General features: G+C 43.9%; 1 protein-coding gene across 10 annotated transcripts in view; it reads left to right on the top strand.

The window, feature by feature from the left end:
- The window catches only part of PKP4 (plakophilin 4), a 236,744-nt gene that overhangs the window by 210,531 nt on the left and 6,842 nt on the right, over positions 1 to 19,371 (top strand). For all 10 annotated transcript variants that reach the window (XM_053215098.1, XM_053215104.1, XM_053215101.1 and 7 more), the window contains 8 exons: positions 2,456 to 2,639; positions 5,758 to 5,875; positions 7,337 to 7,528; positions 7,721 to 7,894; positions 10,911 to 11,061; positions 14,423 to 14,618; positions 18,638 to 18,722; positions 18,847 to 18,964. In XM_053215098.1, coding sequence (XP_053071073.1) covers positions 2,456 to 2,639; positions 5,758 to 5,875; positions 7,337 to 7,528; positions 7,721 to 7,894; positions 10,911 to 11,061; positions 14,423 to 14,618; positions 18,638 to 18,722; positions 18,847 to 18,964 — 1,218 coding nt within the window. The remainder of the gene's footprint in view (positions 1 to 2,455; positions 2,640 to 5,757; positions 5,876 to 7,336; positions 7,529 to 7,720; positions 7,895 to 10,910; positions 11,062 to 14,422; positions 14,619 to 18,637; positions 18,723 to 18,846; positions 18,965 to 19,371) is intronic.

The raw sequence follows: 19,371 nt of genomic DNA on the forward strand, positions 1-19,371 counted from the left end.
CAACCCTCTCTTTCTTCCATCGTGTCTCCCTTCTGCTATCTCCAAGGACTCATTTTTACTTGTTAGCTCCCAGGTCCCACCCATAGTCATCAGTCCTCTGATACCTTTCCCCTGAAACAGTGCTTTTCAAATGTCTTTTAACATGAACCCCTGTTTTCAAACAGAAACACACAGTGCAGCCCACTATTGAGGACAGATAAGTATGGAGCCACTCTGGGTGAATCGGGGTGGGGATCTGGCAGCCTGCTGCCAATTCTCCCCCCACACCTCACATGGCTGCCCCTGAGAGAGTCCAGTGAAACCTCCAGAAAACAGGTAACACAACCTCCCTAAGATTAAAACCTCCCTGGATTAAAGCCATTTTATATAGAAACATGGCCAGTTTTATCAGAATCCATGGAGAAATAACTCTGCCTAACGAATTTAAGTTCATTTCATAAGCACCCACAGTGTATGCTACACTCTTTACTAGAACCTATCTATTGTGTGCCATGTATTATATAAGCAAAGGCCTGTGATGGTGGACACAACAAGCTTTCAGAGACAAAGCAGTGTCTGTACTTTCCTGATTCCAAACTGTCTAAATTCGCCTCCCATTTGGGGCCTAACTAGATGAACCACTGCTGAGCCTGAACTCCTTTGCTAATGGTGAGCCATCCCACCCCAAAGAGTAAGCAGAGAAAGGGTAAAAGTCCTTGGGGGACAAAGGAAACCCATCCAGCCAGGTTCAGAAGTCAAAGCCAAGTGAAAGAGGAAAGGAACCAGGCACAGGGCAGAGCAGACGGCTTTCCCAGCCAGAGCCCAAGCATCAGCCTCCATTACCAACCATTCCCTCAACAGTGTGGGTAGGTCAGGGCAGACCTGCAGGGAAGGGGTGGTCCTCTCTGGGCTTAGAGTCAGAATATCAGTTTACTATCTTCACTCCAAGCCCTTTGTCTATACTTCTCCATCTTCTAAAAGGAGAAGGTCCCGTCAGCACTGTCACACCTCCCTCGTTTATAAAGGTCCCCACCGTTTCTCCAGGCCCTGAGAAGGCTGAGCAGACAATCCGCGGTTACCATGCACTGGAGGCAGCAGTTCTTCCAACACCCTTGATCAGTCATGTTCACAAGCCTGACACGCGCCCATGGAAATGGGCAGATTTTGCCAATTCCTTCCCCTTCACAGGGCCTGAAGCGTTTTTCTTTTTTTTTGGTCGATAATTCTAAAAGCACTGTTGTATGGGCTTTTGAGCATCTTGTCAACAATGCATCAGGAGTGCAGGGCTCTGAGGGACGTCAGGACCTCAGTGCCAGCTGCCCCACCTCTCCTCTACCTACTTTTCTCTGACTTAGGAAAATGCACTGATGTGAAAGGGTCATAGAGTAGGTATAATCTTGAATTTGCTCTGATATCTTATGGAATAATTATTAGAAAATATATGTACTGTAACAATAACCCACCTCATAGTTGATACAGAAATAAAGACACTCTAATAGGCTTACAATTTAAGTAATACTCTCATAAGCTGCATTTAAGTCTGTTGTTCAGTCCTGATATGAATTATATAGTAGGAGTGACGTAATGTAGTGTCAGTCTCGCCTAGATCCAAAAAAGGAATGGCAGTAACTTGCACATGGCAGTAAAAGTCTTAACGTGGAAATAAAAATGTTTAAACCTTATCTGAATGTGGAGGTGAAACAGATGTAACCACCCTCTATATATGTTACTGCAAGCATATTTAATCTTGAGCTTCGGGGCACCTGGGTGGCTCAGTCAGTTGGGCGTCAGACTTTGGCTCAGGTCATGATCTTGCAGCTCACGAGTTTGAGCCCCGTGTCAGGCTCTGTGCCGACAACTCAGAGCCTGGAGCCTGCTTCGGATTCTGTGTCTCCCTCTCTCTGCTCCTCCCCCACTCTCACTCTCTCTCCCCAAAATAAAATAAAAGCATAAAAAAAAAAAGAATTAAAAAAAAAGCTTGAGCTTCCCAGTAGGAAGAGGAAGCATGATGTAGAGAAACATGTCAGTCTTTTGAGAAAGACTTTTTTTCCATGTACTGAAGTCTAAAAATGGTTTTGCCACACAGAGCATTGAATGTAAGGGATGATGCAGTGAATGACAGCTTTACGACACCCACAGATGTGTTATGTTTGTATGTTTGTGCCCCTTGATTGGATTGTGCCCCCCCACACAAAGAGTAGCTCTAATTTACCCTGCAGAAGCCGCAGTCATCTTGTCTGATAGATACGTCGGCTCTAAAACTTAAGAGATGGACTGCTACGGCTTTGTGATGGGCTGCCAGGAGCTCACATATGTTCACTCAGCAGTTAGTAGAGGTCCACCCCTGCCTGATTGCAAATTCAGGCCATAGATTAGATTTGGAACAGAACGAGTTCACATTTGATGTTTATTTGTTTATTCCTAAACCTGCAGGATCTCTAATTGATAATTGGATTTTTTAAATCTCATTTTTAAGGAGTTCTTTGGAATTTATCTTCATGTGATGCTGTAAAGATGACAATCATTCGAGATGCTCTCTCGACCTTAACAAACACTGTGATCGTTCCACATTCTGGATGGAATAACTCTTCTTTTGATGATGATCATAAAATTAAATTTCAGACGTCACTCGTTCTGCGTAATACAACAGGTTGCCTGAGGTAAGTTCTTTATTTCTTCTTTCCAATTCTTTGATTAAAGAGCATGTGTTACGGTTAAATTGATTTTAAGAGGATTTACTTCATTTTATTAACGTTTACCATGTAGGTAAATGACCACTGTACTCTTATCCTGTGAGTTAAACACCATGAGCACAGACTAGCGGCCTGAAAGACATTATCTGATAAATGACCCTTCTGTGGATTAGTAAAAAGGGCCCTTTCAGTCCGGAATTACTGCCAAAATTCCTGTGTTTTCCACTTTAACAGCATTTTTCTGGTTATCACATCCTGACGGCTAATGTGTTTACAGCCTGGTTTTTGTTTAAATTCAAAATGTGATGGTTAAAACCTTTCTGCTTTTAAAAGGTGCAAAAAGGTGTGTGGTTTAAACAATCATTGGGTTTGAGTTTTATAAATAAATGAAAATGAGCCCAAATACTATTTTAAGTCATTATCTTTAGCATGTGAAATTCATAAAGGCCCCTTTATGGACAGTAGTGCTTATTATTTGCCATTAACACTCATCAGCTCAGTTTCTACCCAGTGTCCCAGGCTTACAGTGCTCTGGGAAGTTGAAGCAGGAGCCTTGGGCAGAGTGGCTTCCTGCCCCACTCTGAGCTTCAGCTTCCTCATCTTTAGAATAGGGAAAATAACACCATCTCACACTTGTGAAGAATCAGCTCCATATAAAGTGCTTAGTGAAGTATCTGACACATAGCGCTAACATTTAAGCCATACATCCAATGTAAGGCTATAACAGAGCTTGAAAGATGGAGAGGGAGCCTAGACTGCTGCTCTGAAGCCTTCCACTGTTGTGACAAGTGACTGTCAACCCCCTTGCTGTGGGTGGATGACAAGAGTCAGGATCCTGGGAAGCAGGCTAGCTCCCTAAATCAGATGTGTGCATCAGACGGCAATTTGTATCCCCTACTGATGATCTGTGCAAGGAGCACCTCATGCTCTCCCTGCCCCTGCATCTGGGGAGAATGTGATCACTCCTCAGCCAGCCTACCAGGCTTCCCAGAGGCAGGACATACCAGTCAGGCTCCCTCAGGTTCAGGACTATAAACATTTGGTGCATGCCCTCTCTGTGAAATGAGTGATGAATAAGACAGACAGGACCCTGCTCAACAGAACCATATTCTATTGAGGAAAACAATCAAGAAAATAACAATGAATGCCATGGTAATGTAGGATTTATTGGGAGATGATTCTGATGGTCGGGTGGCCCCTCATAGGAGGTGAAATTAAAGCCTACATTGAAATACCACCAGGAGCTGCTCATCTGAGAGTGGAGTGGGGTCAGGACACATATTTTAAGTGAAGAGAACATGTAGTATGAAGGCTCTGGGGCAAGAATGGGCTTACTGCTGGAGCTTAATGGGCAAGGCACAGAGTAGTACCATAGATTATGCAGGATTTTTGAAGTCAGAGGAAGGACTTTGCACTTCATTCCAAGTGCCTTGGGAAACTGACATAGGGCTTTAATCATGGGAGTGATGGGACTGGATCCTGGCTTCAGCATGAAGACTAAACAAGGGCAACAGTAGAGACTGGAGGCCAAGGCTGTTGCAGAGATCCAGGCAGATGATGACAGTGGCCTACACCAGGTGCTGGAGAGAGGTAGGAGATAGGGGGTATTTTTGTGGAGGGAAAGCTGACAGAATTTGCTAATGGATTGAATAGAGGGGTGGGGAAAGGGAGTAGATAAGGATAATACCTCAATCTTTGGCTGGATAAATTGGCAACACAGGGAGAAGAAAGGGTAGAGGGGTGAACAGCTGAAAGCTTTGGCTGTGTCCATTTTGACTTGTCTATTTAGCTATCCATGTGGTAATATCAGGAAAGCAGTTGGATAAAGGAACCCAGAGTTTTAAAGAGGGGTCAGCCTAACAATAGACATTTGGGAGTCATGCATGGATCCACGGGTTGTATTAAAGCCAAGGGGCAGAGGGAGACCACCCATGAGAATGGAAAGATCAAGAAGGGACCAAAGTAGTCCTGGGCACTCCAGGGGGTCCCCCTGGCTGAAAAGACTAAGAAGGAAAGGCAGCAAGATGCTCTGGAGGAAAACCAAAGAAGTGAAGGGTCCCAGGGGCTTATAAAGGAATAGAAGATGGCAGCTGTTAAGTGCTACTGAGAAGTGACACAAGATAAGAACAGAGTAGGGACCACAGATGACATTGTCTCTCTGGCCCCAGAAAAACAAAGATGAAAAGAAAAATCATTCCAGACCCCCTTATCTAGCCTAAGTTTTTGCAAAATCTTAGCGTATCCTAGAACCTTTGCTAATACCACATAAAACGAGATAGATCCTTAATATATGGTATCAGTTCATGAAGGCAAACTGGTATCAAAATTTTCAATATGGATTGCCTGGCTGGCTCAGTCGGTAGAGCATGCAACTCTTGGTCTTGGGGTTGTGAGTTCAAGCCCCACGTTGGGTATAGAGATTATTTGACAAAATAAAATCTTAAAAAAAAAGTTTCAATATGGATGAGACCTAAAGCAATTTTCAGGGTTTTTTTATATTTGAAAAGATGAGAAAAAGTGTAGCATAAGCAAATGTCCATATTTAACTTGAATATTTATACAACAAGTGACCTTTCTTCTGTTCGTTCATTGAGGAAGCATTTATGACCACCTACTACATGCAAAACATTATAATAGGTACAGGAGCCTGCCATATCTGGTGGCCCAACAAGGGAAGCAAAGCATGTCTACAAATAACAACCATAGCTAACTGACATACCAGGCACTTTAATAATTGCTCTATATGGAGCATCTCTTCCTCACACGACCCTGTGAGGTGATCAATATTCTCCCCTTTTTACATGTGAGGAAACTGAGGAGGATAGCCCCCAAAACAACTTTTTAGGAGGTTAGAAAGGAGGGTGTCACCAGAGGGATACAGAATTCACATGCCCCTGCTCCTTTCTATTTGGGTTGACAACAGGGAGCTAGTTATTGTGAGTTCTCGCGATGTTAAAATGCCTCCTCACACGGCATCTGCACGGTTGCTGCCTGTCGTCGGTTCTCTCTGATGTTAAGATAAGGCTCCGTGGCTAAGGAGTAAGCTGTTCATCTCAGCAGCTCCCACGTGTCTCTGCCCCTTCAGGAACCTCAGCTCTGCAGGGGAGGAAGCGAGGAAGCAAATGCGCGCCTGTGAGGGGCTGGTGGACTCGCTCCTGTATGTGATCCATACATGTGTGAACACATCCGATTACGACAGCAAGGTCAGTGCCGGCCTGCCATGCGAGGGATATGGTGGCAGATGACGACAGCTGCCTGATGCTGCTCCTTGCATGCCATTGATTCTTTCTGGGATTCTTGAGCCTTTCCTTCTCATTAGGCTACACTCCAGATTAAGGGGATTAATTTAAAAATTACAAATTAACAGGGACATGACAACTTAAGAAAATAGCCTTAGAACCATGAAAACTGAGTGACTCCGTGTGGCCAAGGACTTAGTGTGGTGTGGCAGGGTCCTAACTTTCTTTGTGGTTCTTCTGGGCTAACTGTCACAGTGACTGCCCGTGCTGCTGTTGCCTCCAGTCCTGTGTCCCCTGTGCCTAGAATCAGACCCAACTGTATTTGAGTATTACTGAATAAATGTTCCTGGTTGAGGCACTATAACCCACCAACCTCTCTGCCCTTCTTGCCCCAGTGCAGGCCACAGCCCCCACCCCACACTCATGGATACCCTTCTCTACATCCCCAGTCTGGCCCTTTCAACCCTCCTTCTGTTGCCTTGCTAGTTAGTCTGTTCCCAGTAGGAGCCCCTTCTGCTCCCCTCCAGTTTTCCCCATCCTTGCCCCAGGAACAGTAGCTGAGGAAGGTGGGAGCAAGAAACAGAAAGGAGGGACTAAAAGTGTCAGGAGTTCCAAGTGGGCGAGCTATGGGCTAGATAAGGAGAGGCCATAAATAGGCCTGTGTCATAGACGTGGGTCTGAGAGAAGAGAATGATGAGTGTAGGCTCAGGGAGAAGATGGGGGAAAAACTCAGAGTGATGGCCAGGTTTTTATTTGAACCTCGTTGATCCAAAAGATGTGCAGATGAAATGGAGAGGAGTAAGCAAGTTGGGAGGAGACCATCCTGGGAAAGAGCTGAGCTTGGCATTAGACGCTCTGAATGAAGTGACAGTTGGCCTCCCAACAAGAGGTGTGATACAGATTTTAAGAAGCAAAAGACCATGTACAGAAGGCAGATGTCAACAGAGAAAGAGCTGATGGAACTTTCCTCAGAGGGAGGGCAGAGGGAGATGGATGGAAGGGCCGAAGATGGGACTTGGGGGGAGGGGCTTCCCCAGAGAGGGGGTTGCTCGCACCTCTTGCCATGGCAAGGATTCCTAGTGGCGAAAAGGAGTGACGTTGTGGCAACTTGGGTACACCCCTGCCAGTGCAGCCGCGCTAAAGCAGGAACACTGGGCATTTTCTCCTCCAGAGCCCTGCACATTTTCATCAGATGCAGCATTGCGATCGGGGCCACAGATGTACCAAGGATAGCCCTGCACTGTCATTTGGGTATCCCACAGAAATTCTGGAACTGTAATTCTTTCCTTAGATTGTTTCAGGTTCCCTTAAGTAAAAAAGGAGCTCATATTCTACATTTATTTATGACCACTGCAGCTCAGTACAGAAGCATTTTTGCAGTAATGTGCTACGATGGTTCTAATTATACGCCGTGTTGGTTTTCAGACTGTGGAAAACTGCGTGTGCACCCTGAGGAACCTGTCCTATCGGCTGGAACTGGAGGTCCCACAGGCCCGGCTACTGGGGCTGAGTGAGCTGGATGACTTACTAGGAAAAGAGTCTCCCAGCAAGGACTCGGAGCCAAGCTGCTGGGGGAAGAAAAAGAAAAAGAAAAAGAGAACGCCACAGGAGGATCAAGTTAGCATTTTATTTGACATGAAACTCTAAGGTTTCATTTTTCTAGGAGTAAGAAATCACATATTTGGCAAGAAAAAAAAAATTCTCATACAGTTTTTCTACCTAACTATAGCTGAATCCAGCAGAGAGGAATATTTTCAGGAATGTTGTGTTCATTTTGTTTCCATTTCACGTGTGCTCTTTGTCTTTCAGTGGGATGGAGTTGGTCCTATCCCAGGACTGTCTAAGTCCCCCAAAGGGGTTGAGATGCTATGGCATCCATCAGTGGTAAAACCATATTTGACTCTTCTGGCAGAAAGTTCCAACCCAGCCACCTTGGAAGGCTCTGCCGGATCTCTCCAGAACCTCTCTGCTGGAAATTGGAAGGTATGATGTCTTCCAGTTATCTACAGTTCTTTCCATCTGTGCAGCCAGATCAATAATGATGGTGAAAAGGACACAGTTGTTTGGAGTTTGGGAAAGGGTGGGAGCACAAAAAGGAGGGAGATAGCAAGTGGTTCTGGAGATCCAAAGATGAATGTGACACGGCCCTCCCTGTACAAGCTGAAGACTAGCAAGAAAAATGTACAGATAGAGTCAGTACAGCATAGCCTTCACAGGATATGTGTACTGTGGCGTCTTGAAAAAGGACATCTAACCCAGCCTGGCAGGTGAGAAAAAGGCAAAGAGGGAACTCAGGAGATGGGGAAGGTTTCCTAGAGGGATGGTGCTACCCAGATGGAATCTTAATGAGCAGAATTAAGCCAACAGAGTGTGAGGTTGGGTATATAGAGGGAGTGATCTAGAGAAAGGGACAAGAGAGGAAAAGACAGTGTGGCAGAGACTGCAGGATGGTTGCTGGGGCATCAAGGGCAGGGCAAGTGTGGCCTGGGTTAGACCCAGCCATCGCAGACAGGTCTGACGGCCAAGCTTCAGAAGCTGGGATGTGACCTGCAGACCACAAGGGCCACTAAAGGGGTTTAAGCAGACAGGTGACACAGATGTGGATACTACTGGGTCCCTTCTGCCACGGTGCAGAAGATGAATTCAAAGAAGAGGAAAATAGAGGCTAGGATTCCATGCTAGACATGTCAGGGGCCTGAATTACGGCTGAGGTGGGAGGGAGAGGGGCCACCGTTCCTCTCTCAGATGCTTACAGACATATGGATGATGCACATTACCACATCCCTTTGAAGGTGTGTGACTTCTTTATGAAAATTGAGAGTGGTTTCCTACTGTTACTGTAAGCAGGGTCTCAAAACTTCTTAAACAACCTCTAGCAATTTCCCAGACAGTCCTTGTCTGAAATATTTTTAACCTCTAAAAATTTCCTGACATGTATATTTTAGTAAAGTTATTCTAATGCTTGTTTTTGGCTACTTCTGCCACCACCACCTCCCCAAATGAGAAGCTTTTGGCCACTGTATTATCCATGAGAGTGAAAAGCACTGCTCAGGCTAGGTATGGTTTCTTATGTGCAGTCAGCTGCTATAATGAATGTACACAGATATTTATGGCCTAGTGCTAAGCCAATGGGTTATTTTGTTGTTGTTCTTAAGTAGCTTAGCATCTAAGTGCTGGCTCTGGACCAGACCCCTTGGTTTTGAATCCTGATCCTTCCACTTATTAGCTAGGGGCCTTGGATCTTCTCTCCTCGGTTTCTTCATCTGTAAAATGGAGATAAGACCTACCTCATGAGGTGGCTATGAGCATTAAGAGAGATAATAAATGTGAAGGACCTAGGACTGTGTGTGGCACATAAGTATTGATAAATATTTATGTTGGTGACCCAGTGTTCACATCCAGCTTATTTTATGACAATAAATAAGATAATAATTGACATAGACGTGATTTGAGTTGTGTTGAATGGTCATTTAGTGAATGTAAGTTAGATGGCAAGCTCACTTAAAATATAAATACTGGGGTACCTGGGTGGCTCAGTCAGTTAAGCATCCGACTTCTGCTCAAGGTTCATGGTTCGAGCCCCACATCGGGCCCTGTGCTGACAGCTCAGAGCTTGGAGCCTCCTTTGTCCACATCTCTCTGCCCTCCCTTGCTTGTGCTCTTTCTCTCTCTCAAAAAATAAAAATAAATATTAAAAAAAAATTTTAAGATAATCCTAACCATAGATGCTATCAAGTCAGAGGCTAAATTGGGAGTGGTGGTGCCCCAGAAGGGAAGCACTCTGGGCTGGGCTGAGCCAAGTGGTCTCCACATGAGCCAGGTGTTGGCTCTGTTCTTGCAGGTTTCAGAGAGAAGTTGAGAATGCTGCCTTGAGTGCTTTATAGCAAATCAAGTATTCCATTTCCCTTCCCCCTCCCCCATAGATTTCATCTGATTTAGAAAAATAGGAGTATTCGTTTCATATAAAGAATGTTAATAGGGTCTTTGGAATGAGTCTTTTCCTCTTACTTGTATTATTTAAGTAGTCTGTTGGCATTCAAGAAACTGAGTGGCCAATCATATATTTTAATGTTCAAAATAATACAAAGGGCTGGCAGATCTTTATCCTTATGTCTTGACCACAGCAGGAAAGTATTAGGTGTTTCATGAGCAACATTTTTCAACTTTCCTAAATTTTGAAAAACAATTTGCATTGGTAAAAAATGTCAATAAAAGCTCAAAACAAGATTAAAGACCCAATTTTCAAATGCTACTTTTTTTTTTTTTTTTTTGGTTATTTCCCTGATGACTTAGCTAGCATTCATTTCCAATTCAAATGGTACACATGCTGAACAAACTTGCCTCATAGTCACAAAAGAATTTCTTGACTATGAATTAAAAAAAGCAGCTAACTAATCTTGAATAAGAAAGCACCCTGCACACAAATATACTTACTTTTTCACCAGTGTGTGTGAATTATGATGCTCAGTGTTTCTAGAGAATTCCTTTTCTTCTGAGGCAAGGGCTTTTTTTCAGTCAATCTCTTTGAAAGGTTACTGAACTCTAAATATTGTTGCAGAGAATATAGGAAAAGAATGACTTGATGGAGACAGGTTCTCCTGTAATGTGCAGTGATCAGTTACTGTCTCTGCCATCCTATTTATAGCCTCTGGACCTGGCATGGAGCCAATTGCCAAGAAGACCCAAGATCCGTCCTTAATCATATTTATGTATCTGAGGTAGAAAGCAATCACTGCCTTCTCTTTTCTGCACAAAAATATCTGGCAGATGGTGGCTTGAGATTTTTAGGCTTTAGAATTTCTTTTTTAAATCAGTCATCCTAGCCTATCTTTATCCCCATCTATGGTTTTTTCTTTACTGACACCACAGATTTATTCTCCAATTGGAAAGAAAACATTTAATCTATTAGTTTATCTTTTGGAAACCTCTTTTTTAGATGATAGTAACATCTGAGTTGAACTCTATTTTATATTACTTATTGGCCTATTTTACTCACTAGTTTGCAGCGTATATCCGGGCAGCCGTCCGCAAAGAAAAAGGGCTCCCCATCCTTGTAGAACTTCTGAGAATGGATAATGACAGAGTTGTTTCTTCTGTGGCAACTGCCTTGAGGAATATGGCACTAGATGTTCGCAACAAGGAGCTCATAGGTATGTTCTGGTGACAAGGTAAGCTACAAAAACAGAGTAACATTTATAAGACTCTTCTTTTGATTTATATAAAAAGATGACATTTTATATCAGTAACTGAATTCTACTTTCTGGCTTGTTGGCATATTTGGGTACCCTTTGTGGTGTCTATCTTTTGTGACCATCCCTTTTCAGCAAGAGCCAAGCTCATTAATTAAACATTGATCGGGGAAGGTACATTTTCAAGAAAGGTTCATTTCCTGAGCCACAAAATAAATTAATTCTCCATTTCTGATATTTGAGACTGGTATCTGCTAATTTACCAACTACCATGTTCTAAGTAAAAAAAGAAATGATATAAATGGTTTATAGCTTCTCCCTCTCAGATCTGTGTTAAGTGCTCACCCTGAGGCAGAACCATTGTCCCACGGCCATTTACACCCAAGGGTGGCATCAGGACTAGGGTAAGGCAAGTCAGGCACACTGGGTACAAAATGGCAGGAAGCATCCACCCTCAGGGCTGTAGGGTTGGCACTTGCATGAACCTGACACTGAGCACCTCTTCAATTTTGACACACTCACCAACTTAGCTTGCTTGTCTCCAAGGGCATTGCCACACTCAAGCCGACTGTGGGGTAAAGGAAAGATCAGAGACTCTCCAGTTGACCTCAGTTACCCCCTGGATCTGCTGCTCACTGGCTGTGTAACCTGGGGTGTGCTGTGGTGAGCCCACCCTGCCCCAATTCTTTCATCTAAATTTGAAAACTTCCTTGACCCCGTGTCTGAAAGGGAGCCGACCACCCTGCTGTCCTCGCTGTGGGTTTGCTGTGCAAATCAAATGAGAGAATGAAGCAGCCCTTTATAAACCAGCAAGCTCCACACCAGCCCCACAGCTGACGACAGGCCAGGAGAGAGGGAGGGGAGATTTGGTAGGATCTCATGTGGATTAGTGAATAGGTACTGAACTCATTAAAATATGCCTGCCCTGAGATGGGGGGTGTGGGTGGGGGGACACAAAGATGGAGGGAGGGAGACAAAGAACAAGGGCAATAATATTTACCTTAAAGTGTTGCCTTGAGGATTCACTGTGGCAGCTTACAGGAAAGCCCCTACACAGTGCCTGGCAATATTGCTATTTTAAATTACCACCCAGGTTAACCTGCTCTTAACACACCATTCCTTTGAGCCAAACTGTCCCCTGATGAGTGAAAAGGAGCTTCCTCCACACTCTGTTCATACAGTCCAGCTGGTGCCTGATGCCAGTATGCATTATAACTCTTAGTTCCCATACTTCTTGAGAGAAATCCTTCAGGTCCCTAAAGAGATTTTTTTTTAAGTTATTTTTACATCCATACTGTTTGAATTTCTTAGAAGAAGCTCATACAGTTTGGGAGTTTCTAATGCTAAAAATTAAAGGCTTGACAACATAGGATTGTGGCCTGTCACTCTACAGCTGGGGAGGAGACACAGGAGTGCCAAGGTGCAGGGCCACTGAGGGCCAAGACCTCTGGGAAGGGGGACCGTGTTTGCCAAGCCCTGACCTTCTTTCAGAGCATCTCTGTGTTTTCTGTGAATGTCTTGACTCCCTTTTAAACTTTCAAGAGCATTTTCTCTCTCCACCTGTGAGCCTTTTTTTTTTTTTTTTTTACCTAACTGGAGCATTCTTGAATGGTTTCATGAATCACTTCCTTATCTCTTTCGCTATAAAGATCCCTCCTTTCCTGAGGTCTGAGCCCCTCCCAGATTCAATATTCGACTCTAATTTATTCAGTACTTCTGTTTCTGAGAACCATCCCCTTCTTCCTTCACTCTCTACTCACGTCCATCACCAGCACTAGCAATGGACTTTCTCTGTAGAGCCATTTTTCACAAGGAAACCAAGTTTTGTCACTCTATGAAAGTTACTGCATACTCCACTGAATCGGACCAGCCCAGCTGTCTAGAGCTGCAGGCTCCAAGGGGACCACCAGGCTCACTCACAGGCGGAGTGAGCTGCCTTATCCCAGTCTCCGGGGGCAATTTAAAGTTGTGCCTTAGCAAAATGACGAATTACATGTCATGAACGTTTTGGTTTTTCGTGAATATTCAAAATCACCAGCGCTAACTTCCATCTGTTCTAAAAACCACATTTATCTTCTGGCTTACAATGTCAATACTGTTTTCCCCCTATTCACAACAATGTTCACCGTGAGTAAGCCAGAGCCTTCCCTTTGAAATACAGTAAATTATGCAGCGTGTAGTCAGGGCCTAACTTCTACTGCTTACCATTGTATATAAATAGGTCTTTAATAAAAAACACATTTTGTATCCACTCAATTATTAGCATAGAAAAAAAAACTAAGAAAATATTTACTTGAGCTTTAGTTCATTTCTTTTGTTTGTCATGCAGTTATTCTAGTTTGTCAGTTGGTAATTGAAATTGAAAAAGAGATAATCTCTTTTGAGAGCAAAGTAAGGGAAACAGAGTATCTGTAAAGAAATGCTTCAATAGCTGGAGACTTCCCCAGCATTGTCCCATCAAGAACTCTGTTATATTGGGGCACCTAGGTGGCTCAGTCAATTAAGCATCTGACTCTCAATTTCGGCTCAGGTCATTATCTCATAGATTTTGAGATCGAACCTCGAATTGGGCTCCACCCTAACAGCTCAGAGCCTACTTGGGATTGTCTCTCCTCCCTCTCTGTCCCTTCCCCTGCTCTCACATGCGTGCACGTGCTCTCTCTCAAAATAAACAAATCTCTATTATATTGCATCACTCCTATGAAATAATCAGCCATCATTTTCACGCCAAAGGTTACTTGTGTCCTTTAAAAGAAACTAACCTGTTATCACTGTTGAAGTCAGACCAACTGATATTTACCTTTCACTTGATAAAAATGCGTAATTGTACCCAGCTCACATGTTAAGACCCTGAAAGATTTAATGAAAAGTATTGTTTGGCAGCCTTACTTAGTCCAATATTAAAACTTATTCAAAGATCAGTTTTTAAAAGCATTAAGAGGAAGTTAAGGTATTTTTGATGAATAGGAATTCAATTGAAAGTAAAATTTATTTTTATAATATTTCACTGTTAATGAAAATAGTTGAACTAAAGCAACTTGATTGGCATACCAAACTATATGCTGATTTACATTTTCTTTTAGTGGCTCACTGTAATGTTTTATAAACCAATTATTTCTCCAAGTGGTTTTGCCGTAAAGATTAACTTCCCCCCTACGTTTATAATATTTGTCACTTCCTATTTTGCCATGTTTTTTTTTCCTGTTACTGTCTTTTGAGGTTCTATTTTCAAGAGACAACACACTATCAGGATCTTTCAACAGCAACAATAACAAAAACCTGTACCTTCTGAAAGCAGAATGAACTCCTTTGCATTTGGCAGGTAAATATGCCATGCGAGACCTGGTCAACCGGCTTCCCGGCGGCACCGGCCCCAGTGTGCTGTCTGATGAGACCATGGCGGCCATCTGCTGTGCTCTGCATGAGGTCACCAGCAAAAACATGGAGAATGCCAAAGCCCTGGCCGATTCAGGGGGGATAGAGAAGCTGGTGAACATAACCAAGGGCAGAGGAGACAGGCAAGTCTGGCGCAGGGAGATGGGATTGTCCTATGATAAGGGCTTTAGTGGAGGATATTTCCTATTGGAAACAATTTATTTCTGCATATCATACACACTATTAATAAGCTAAACAGTCTCCACCAATTAAAACCTGTTTTGTTGGGAGAGGCATTTGCAGTCCTGTGGCCCCTTTTTTTCTGGTTTTTACTTTGTTGTAACACCCCTACATCCATTTTTGTCTCTAAAGCCATGTTTGGTTGTGCTGACCCCAGGAAGAATCAGAAATGCTATGACGAGGAAAATCTGGGGGCACCGTTTCCCTTTCACCTTTGACTCTGCTCCAGCCTCTGGGGCCTGTTCTGCAAAAACATCTTATTGAATCCTCAGTTCTGGGACTGATGCCTCTGCCAGGTGCCTAAAAAGTATTAAAATCATTGCTCTGCAGCAGGGCCTATTGTGTGGCCTCAGGATGTGCCCTGGGCTTGGATCATACATTCCCCCTTGCTTCTGGGTGACACCTAATTGATGAAGCAGCAGAAGTAGGAATTAGAGAATTGGTGGCAAAAATAGAAGATTTTTTTTGTCACAGAGTTATATCAGTGGACTATCAGTTTGCCTTAGTATCAGATCAAAGAATCCTTCAAGGAAGTGGGAAGTAGGACTTCTTGGAGCCTTTGCAACACACAGGACAGCAGCCACCTGATCCGTAAAATGGCACCTCTCTCCCCACTTGCCACCCTGTCCCCTGCTCTGTTCTCCTTCACAGCACTGATTAACCCCTGATATGTTAATGTAGGGCTTTCTCTGCCATCCGACTCCCCCAGTAGCAGGAACTTTGTCTTTTCTTTTACCCTCTACATGGAGAACAACCTGACCCAGTTGTTGCTCAGTAAACATTTATTACTTGACTAAGTGACAGTGCTACAACTCACCTTATTTCTTGTCTAATCTTTTAGTTTATACTTTTGAAGGAATTTCTAAAATATGAGTAATGTCGCAAAGCATATTCTCATCCCCTAGAAGTCACACCTGTCAACATTAACCACATTAACCAATTTCCTTTCAGTCCTTTTCTCTTACATATCTTTTTTATCTCGTTAATAATAAATGCACACACACCTTTTTATTTCAAAAGAAATGAAATGTTACAGATAAAGCTAAGGGAACCAATAATCACTTTTTGTGCTCTTAAAATTTCATTAAAGGGCCTTCATTTGTGAAAGGCATAAGAAGCTGGAGAAATGCTGAACCAGTGCCAAAACCTTTGTATATTAAAAAAGAAAAATTCTCATCCAGTGTAATGTTTTTTTCAAAACAAGAGACTCAGAAAGTTCTTGATCAACTCAAGTTGTCCTCTGAACACACATTTATTTTCCCTTAGGAGTCATTCACCAAGTTTACTGTTCACCTGCTATGTGCTACAGCAGTGAGCACATCTCCCAACAACCCCTACCCCTGGGTACCTTACATGCAAGGGCAAGGTAGATGAGGTACCCATGAGTAGGAAACACAGCCTGTCAGATGCAGATGGGGCAAACAATAAAAACAGGAAAGGTGATAATGGAGGAAGTGGAAGGGCTCTGAGACAGAAGAGTGCCTCACGCATGTGATGGGCAGCAGGAAGCCAATGGGAACAGAGCAAGTCAGGAGTGGTGCGGGAAGGTGTGGCGAACCAGTGCCAAAACCTTTGTATATTAAAAAAAAAGAAAAGTCTTTAACCAGAAATACAGGACCCTGTGAGTCAGTGTAAGGACTTTGATTTACTGTGAGGAAAATCAAAAGCCACTGGAGATCATTCAGCAGAGGAGGGACACAATCTGGCTTCCCTTAAAGGGGTCATCGTGGCTCAATGAACCTTCCCCTCTACCAAGTACAGATTAATGGTGGCAGCAGTTGTGGGGAAGTGGTTGATGCTGACATGGTTGAAAGAGTCAACAAAATTTGCTGAGGGATTAGATGAGCAGCAGGAGAGGAGGAAAATGTCAAGGATGACCCCAAGGTCTTTGGCAAAGAAGACCACAGGATGAAATTGCACTTACTAACATGGGGAAGCCTACGGGAACAGGGTTTTAGGGAAGACCAGGTGTTTGTTCTGGACATGTTACATTTAAGACCTTTATTAGACATCCATGTGAAGTGTCTGGTCAACAGTAGAATATACCTGAGTTGAGTTCAGGATAGAGGTCCAAACTAGAAATAAAATTTGGAAGTCATTTGTGTATAAATGGCATATTTAGAAAAGTGAAATGGGCTGAGATGAATAAAGAAAGAACTGTAAATGGAAAGAAAAGAGGCTTAAGGGCTGATATAATTTTCCCCAAGGAAATGGGGAGCCAGCAAAAGAGCTGAAGAGTAGCCAGAGCATTCAGAAGAAAATCAGGAACGTGTGGTATCTTGGAAGCCAAGGAAGTGCTTCAAAGGTGAGCACGTGTCAAATGCTCTGCTTAACCAGATAGGACAACGACAGTTGACACTTGTCCAGTTGAACGCTACTGATGTCACACGTTTAAGAGAAGATGAGAAATTAGAGGATAAGAATTAGAATTTTGAGGATACATCACTCTTCCAAGGAGGTGTGCTGCAAAGGTGAGCACAGAAGCTTCCTTGATTTTCTCAAGAGTTAGGTTTCTGCTGATAGAATTCATCTGCAGATATCTAGCCTAGCAGTTTGTATCAAGGTATATAGCCGGCACACTCCTGCTTGCTCGAGTGTTGCAGAGCACTCCTTGGAGCCGGTGTGGGGTCTGTCTTTCCTGCCCCCTCCCGGCTGCCTAGCACCTACAGGTGGGGAGATAAACACCAGCAGCAGTGTCAGGACCTGGCTGAGAATGGCATGGTTGTGAGGTGCGAAGGCCCTGTGAGGCCATCCCAGGTATCAGAAATTTCAACTCTGTTCATTTTTTGTTTTGAGATATCTCCTGCTCTGTGGTCCATTTTGAAAATGTACAATTTAGAACAGCTTTGAGTGGGTTTTTTTGACCTGGTTCTGCCCTTGACTCAAGAGGAACACTGAGGAGAGGTAGTCTTGAGTGGGAGGTGGGGGCGGAGTTAGATGCAGAAATGCCCCACCTCCAAGAACAGGGACAGCGCTATCCCTGAACATGACTATACTCCCTCCTCCCTGAAGCCCTCAGAATCATTACAACCCATATCCTGTTGTCTGGGGCAGAGAAAGTGCTTCCAGCCTGCCCACCTCACTACTTCTCCCCTTCCTAAGGGTTTCATTAGGAAGATAAGAGGAAATCAGATTTTAGATACTGTGGTACACATCTGAAGTCGAATTTTCGATGTTGAGATGAACTGTGAAGAGGTATCCCATTATCCTTACCGCTGACTCCCCAAGCGCTGATCCGCCCCTGACGTGGTGATCTTCAGGCCTGTGCTCAGGAAGGAGGCTGCACTTCCCTCTTCACTTATCACCGAAGCCACTGATTTAGAGGAGCAGCCCTCGAGGTGAAAAGCAGTGACTCATGGTGAGCAGTGCTTGAACAGAGCGCCAACATTCAGCAAACGTCTTCAGAGAGAACTTACAACTGACCGTATTTTCCAAATTGAACATTACAGCACATATGTACGTTTACCCAGAGGCATAAATAAGAAGGCAATGCTGGTGTTTATAGGAAGACCTAGTCATAGGGGAAACATTTAAAGTGGGAAGGTCCTCCAGTACTCAGGATGTGAGGTCATGGTCGAGTTAATCCCAAAGCCCCAGGGAAGTCAGCCCCATGGGAGATATGGAGGGGAGCTAGGGGCTGACACCTGAAAGAGGCCTCCAGCTTAGAGGGTCATGGCTCATGCCAATCACAGCCTCTCACCACAGACTTGACTGCCTGAGAGTCTCACTTTGGTCCTAGCCACCTGGGCCAGCCCTGAACCTGCCCAACTCCCAGGTACACCTGATTCCTCGGTCGTGTTTTCCAGCAGTGGCCCCTGTGCCCTCTGGGCCTCTTGATCACTGGTTTGCAGCTTAAATCTCTGCAAATGGAACCTGAGGATGTGACTCCCACATTCATTAACATTACCTCGCTCTCTCCTAGATCATCTCTGAAGGTGGTGAAGGCAGCAGCCCAGGTCTTGAATACATTGTGGCAATATCGGGACCTCCGGAGCATTTATAAAAAGGTAACTTAACAAGAATAGCTTTGGCATAATTAGCATTCATCAGAGCACACATTCATAATCATTTATTGTAATGAAATGTCATTATTCATTTTGAGAGGTTTCTTTTTCTCTTTTAACTCCACAGGATGGGTGGAATCAGAACCATTTTATTACACCTGTGTCAACGTTAGAGCGAGACCGATTCAAATCACATCCTTCCTTGTCTACCACCAACCAACAGATGTCACCCATCATTCAGTCAGGTCAGTAGGCAAACTCCACTCCTTCGCGAGAACATTTGTGTGACAGACGTTATTTTCCAGCCAGAGAAGATTGAACATAGACAATTAAGCCTGTCACCTCCAAACACTTAGGAGGTGGATTTGCTTTTCAAGCAAAGAGCCTTCTTTGGGAATTACATGCCATTGTAAACAACAGACCCATTTCCCTCCTTCCATTTTAAAAGTTTATGCAAGTTTACCCACAAAAGATGGGCCCTCCATCCCATCTACTCCCCCATGATTCTGCTTCACTAGGTTTGTGAAGGGGTCTGGGAATCTGTGTTTGATAGGCTGGCCAGGTGATGCGGCTGCAGGAGTAGAGGAGCACACTTTGAGAACCACTGGATTATGCCTGAAAACAGCTGCCCTGCCTGCCCACTAGCTATAAG

Source organism: Acinonyx jubatus, chromosome C1 (genome assembly GCF_027475565.1).
Source record: "Acinonyx jubatus isolate Ajub_Pintada_27869175 chromosome C1, VMU_Ajub_asm_v1.0, whole genome shotgun sequence".
NCBI classification, from domain to species: Eukaryota; Metazoa; Chordata; class Mammalia; order Carnivora; family Felidae; genus Acinonyx; species Acinonyx jubatus.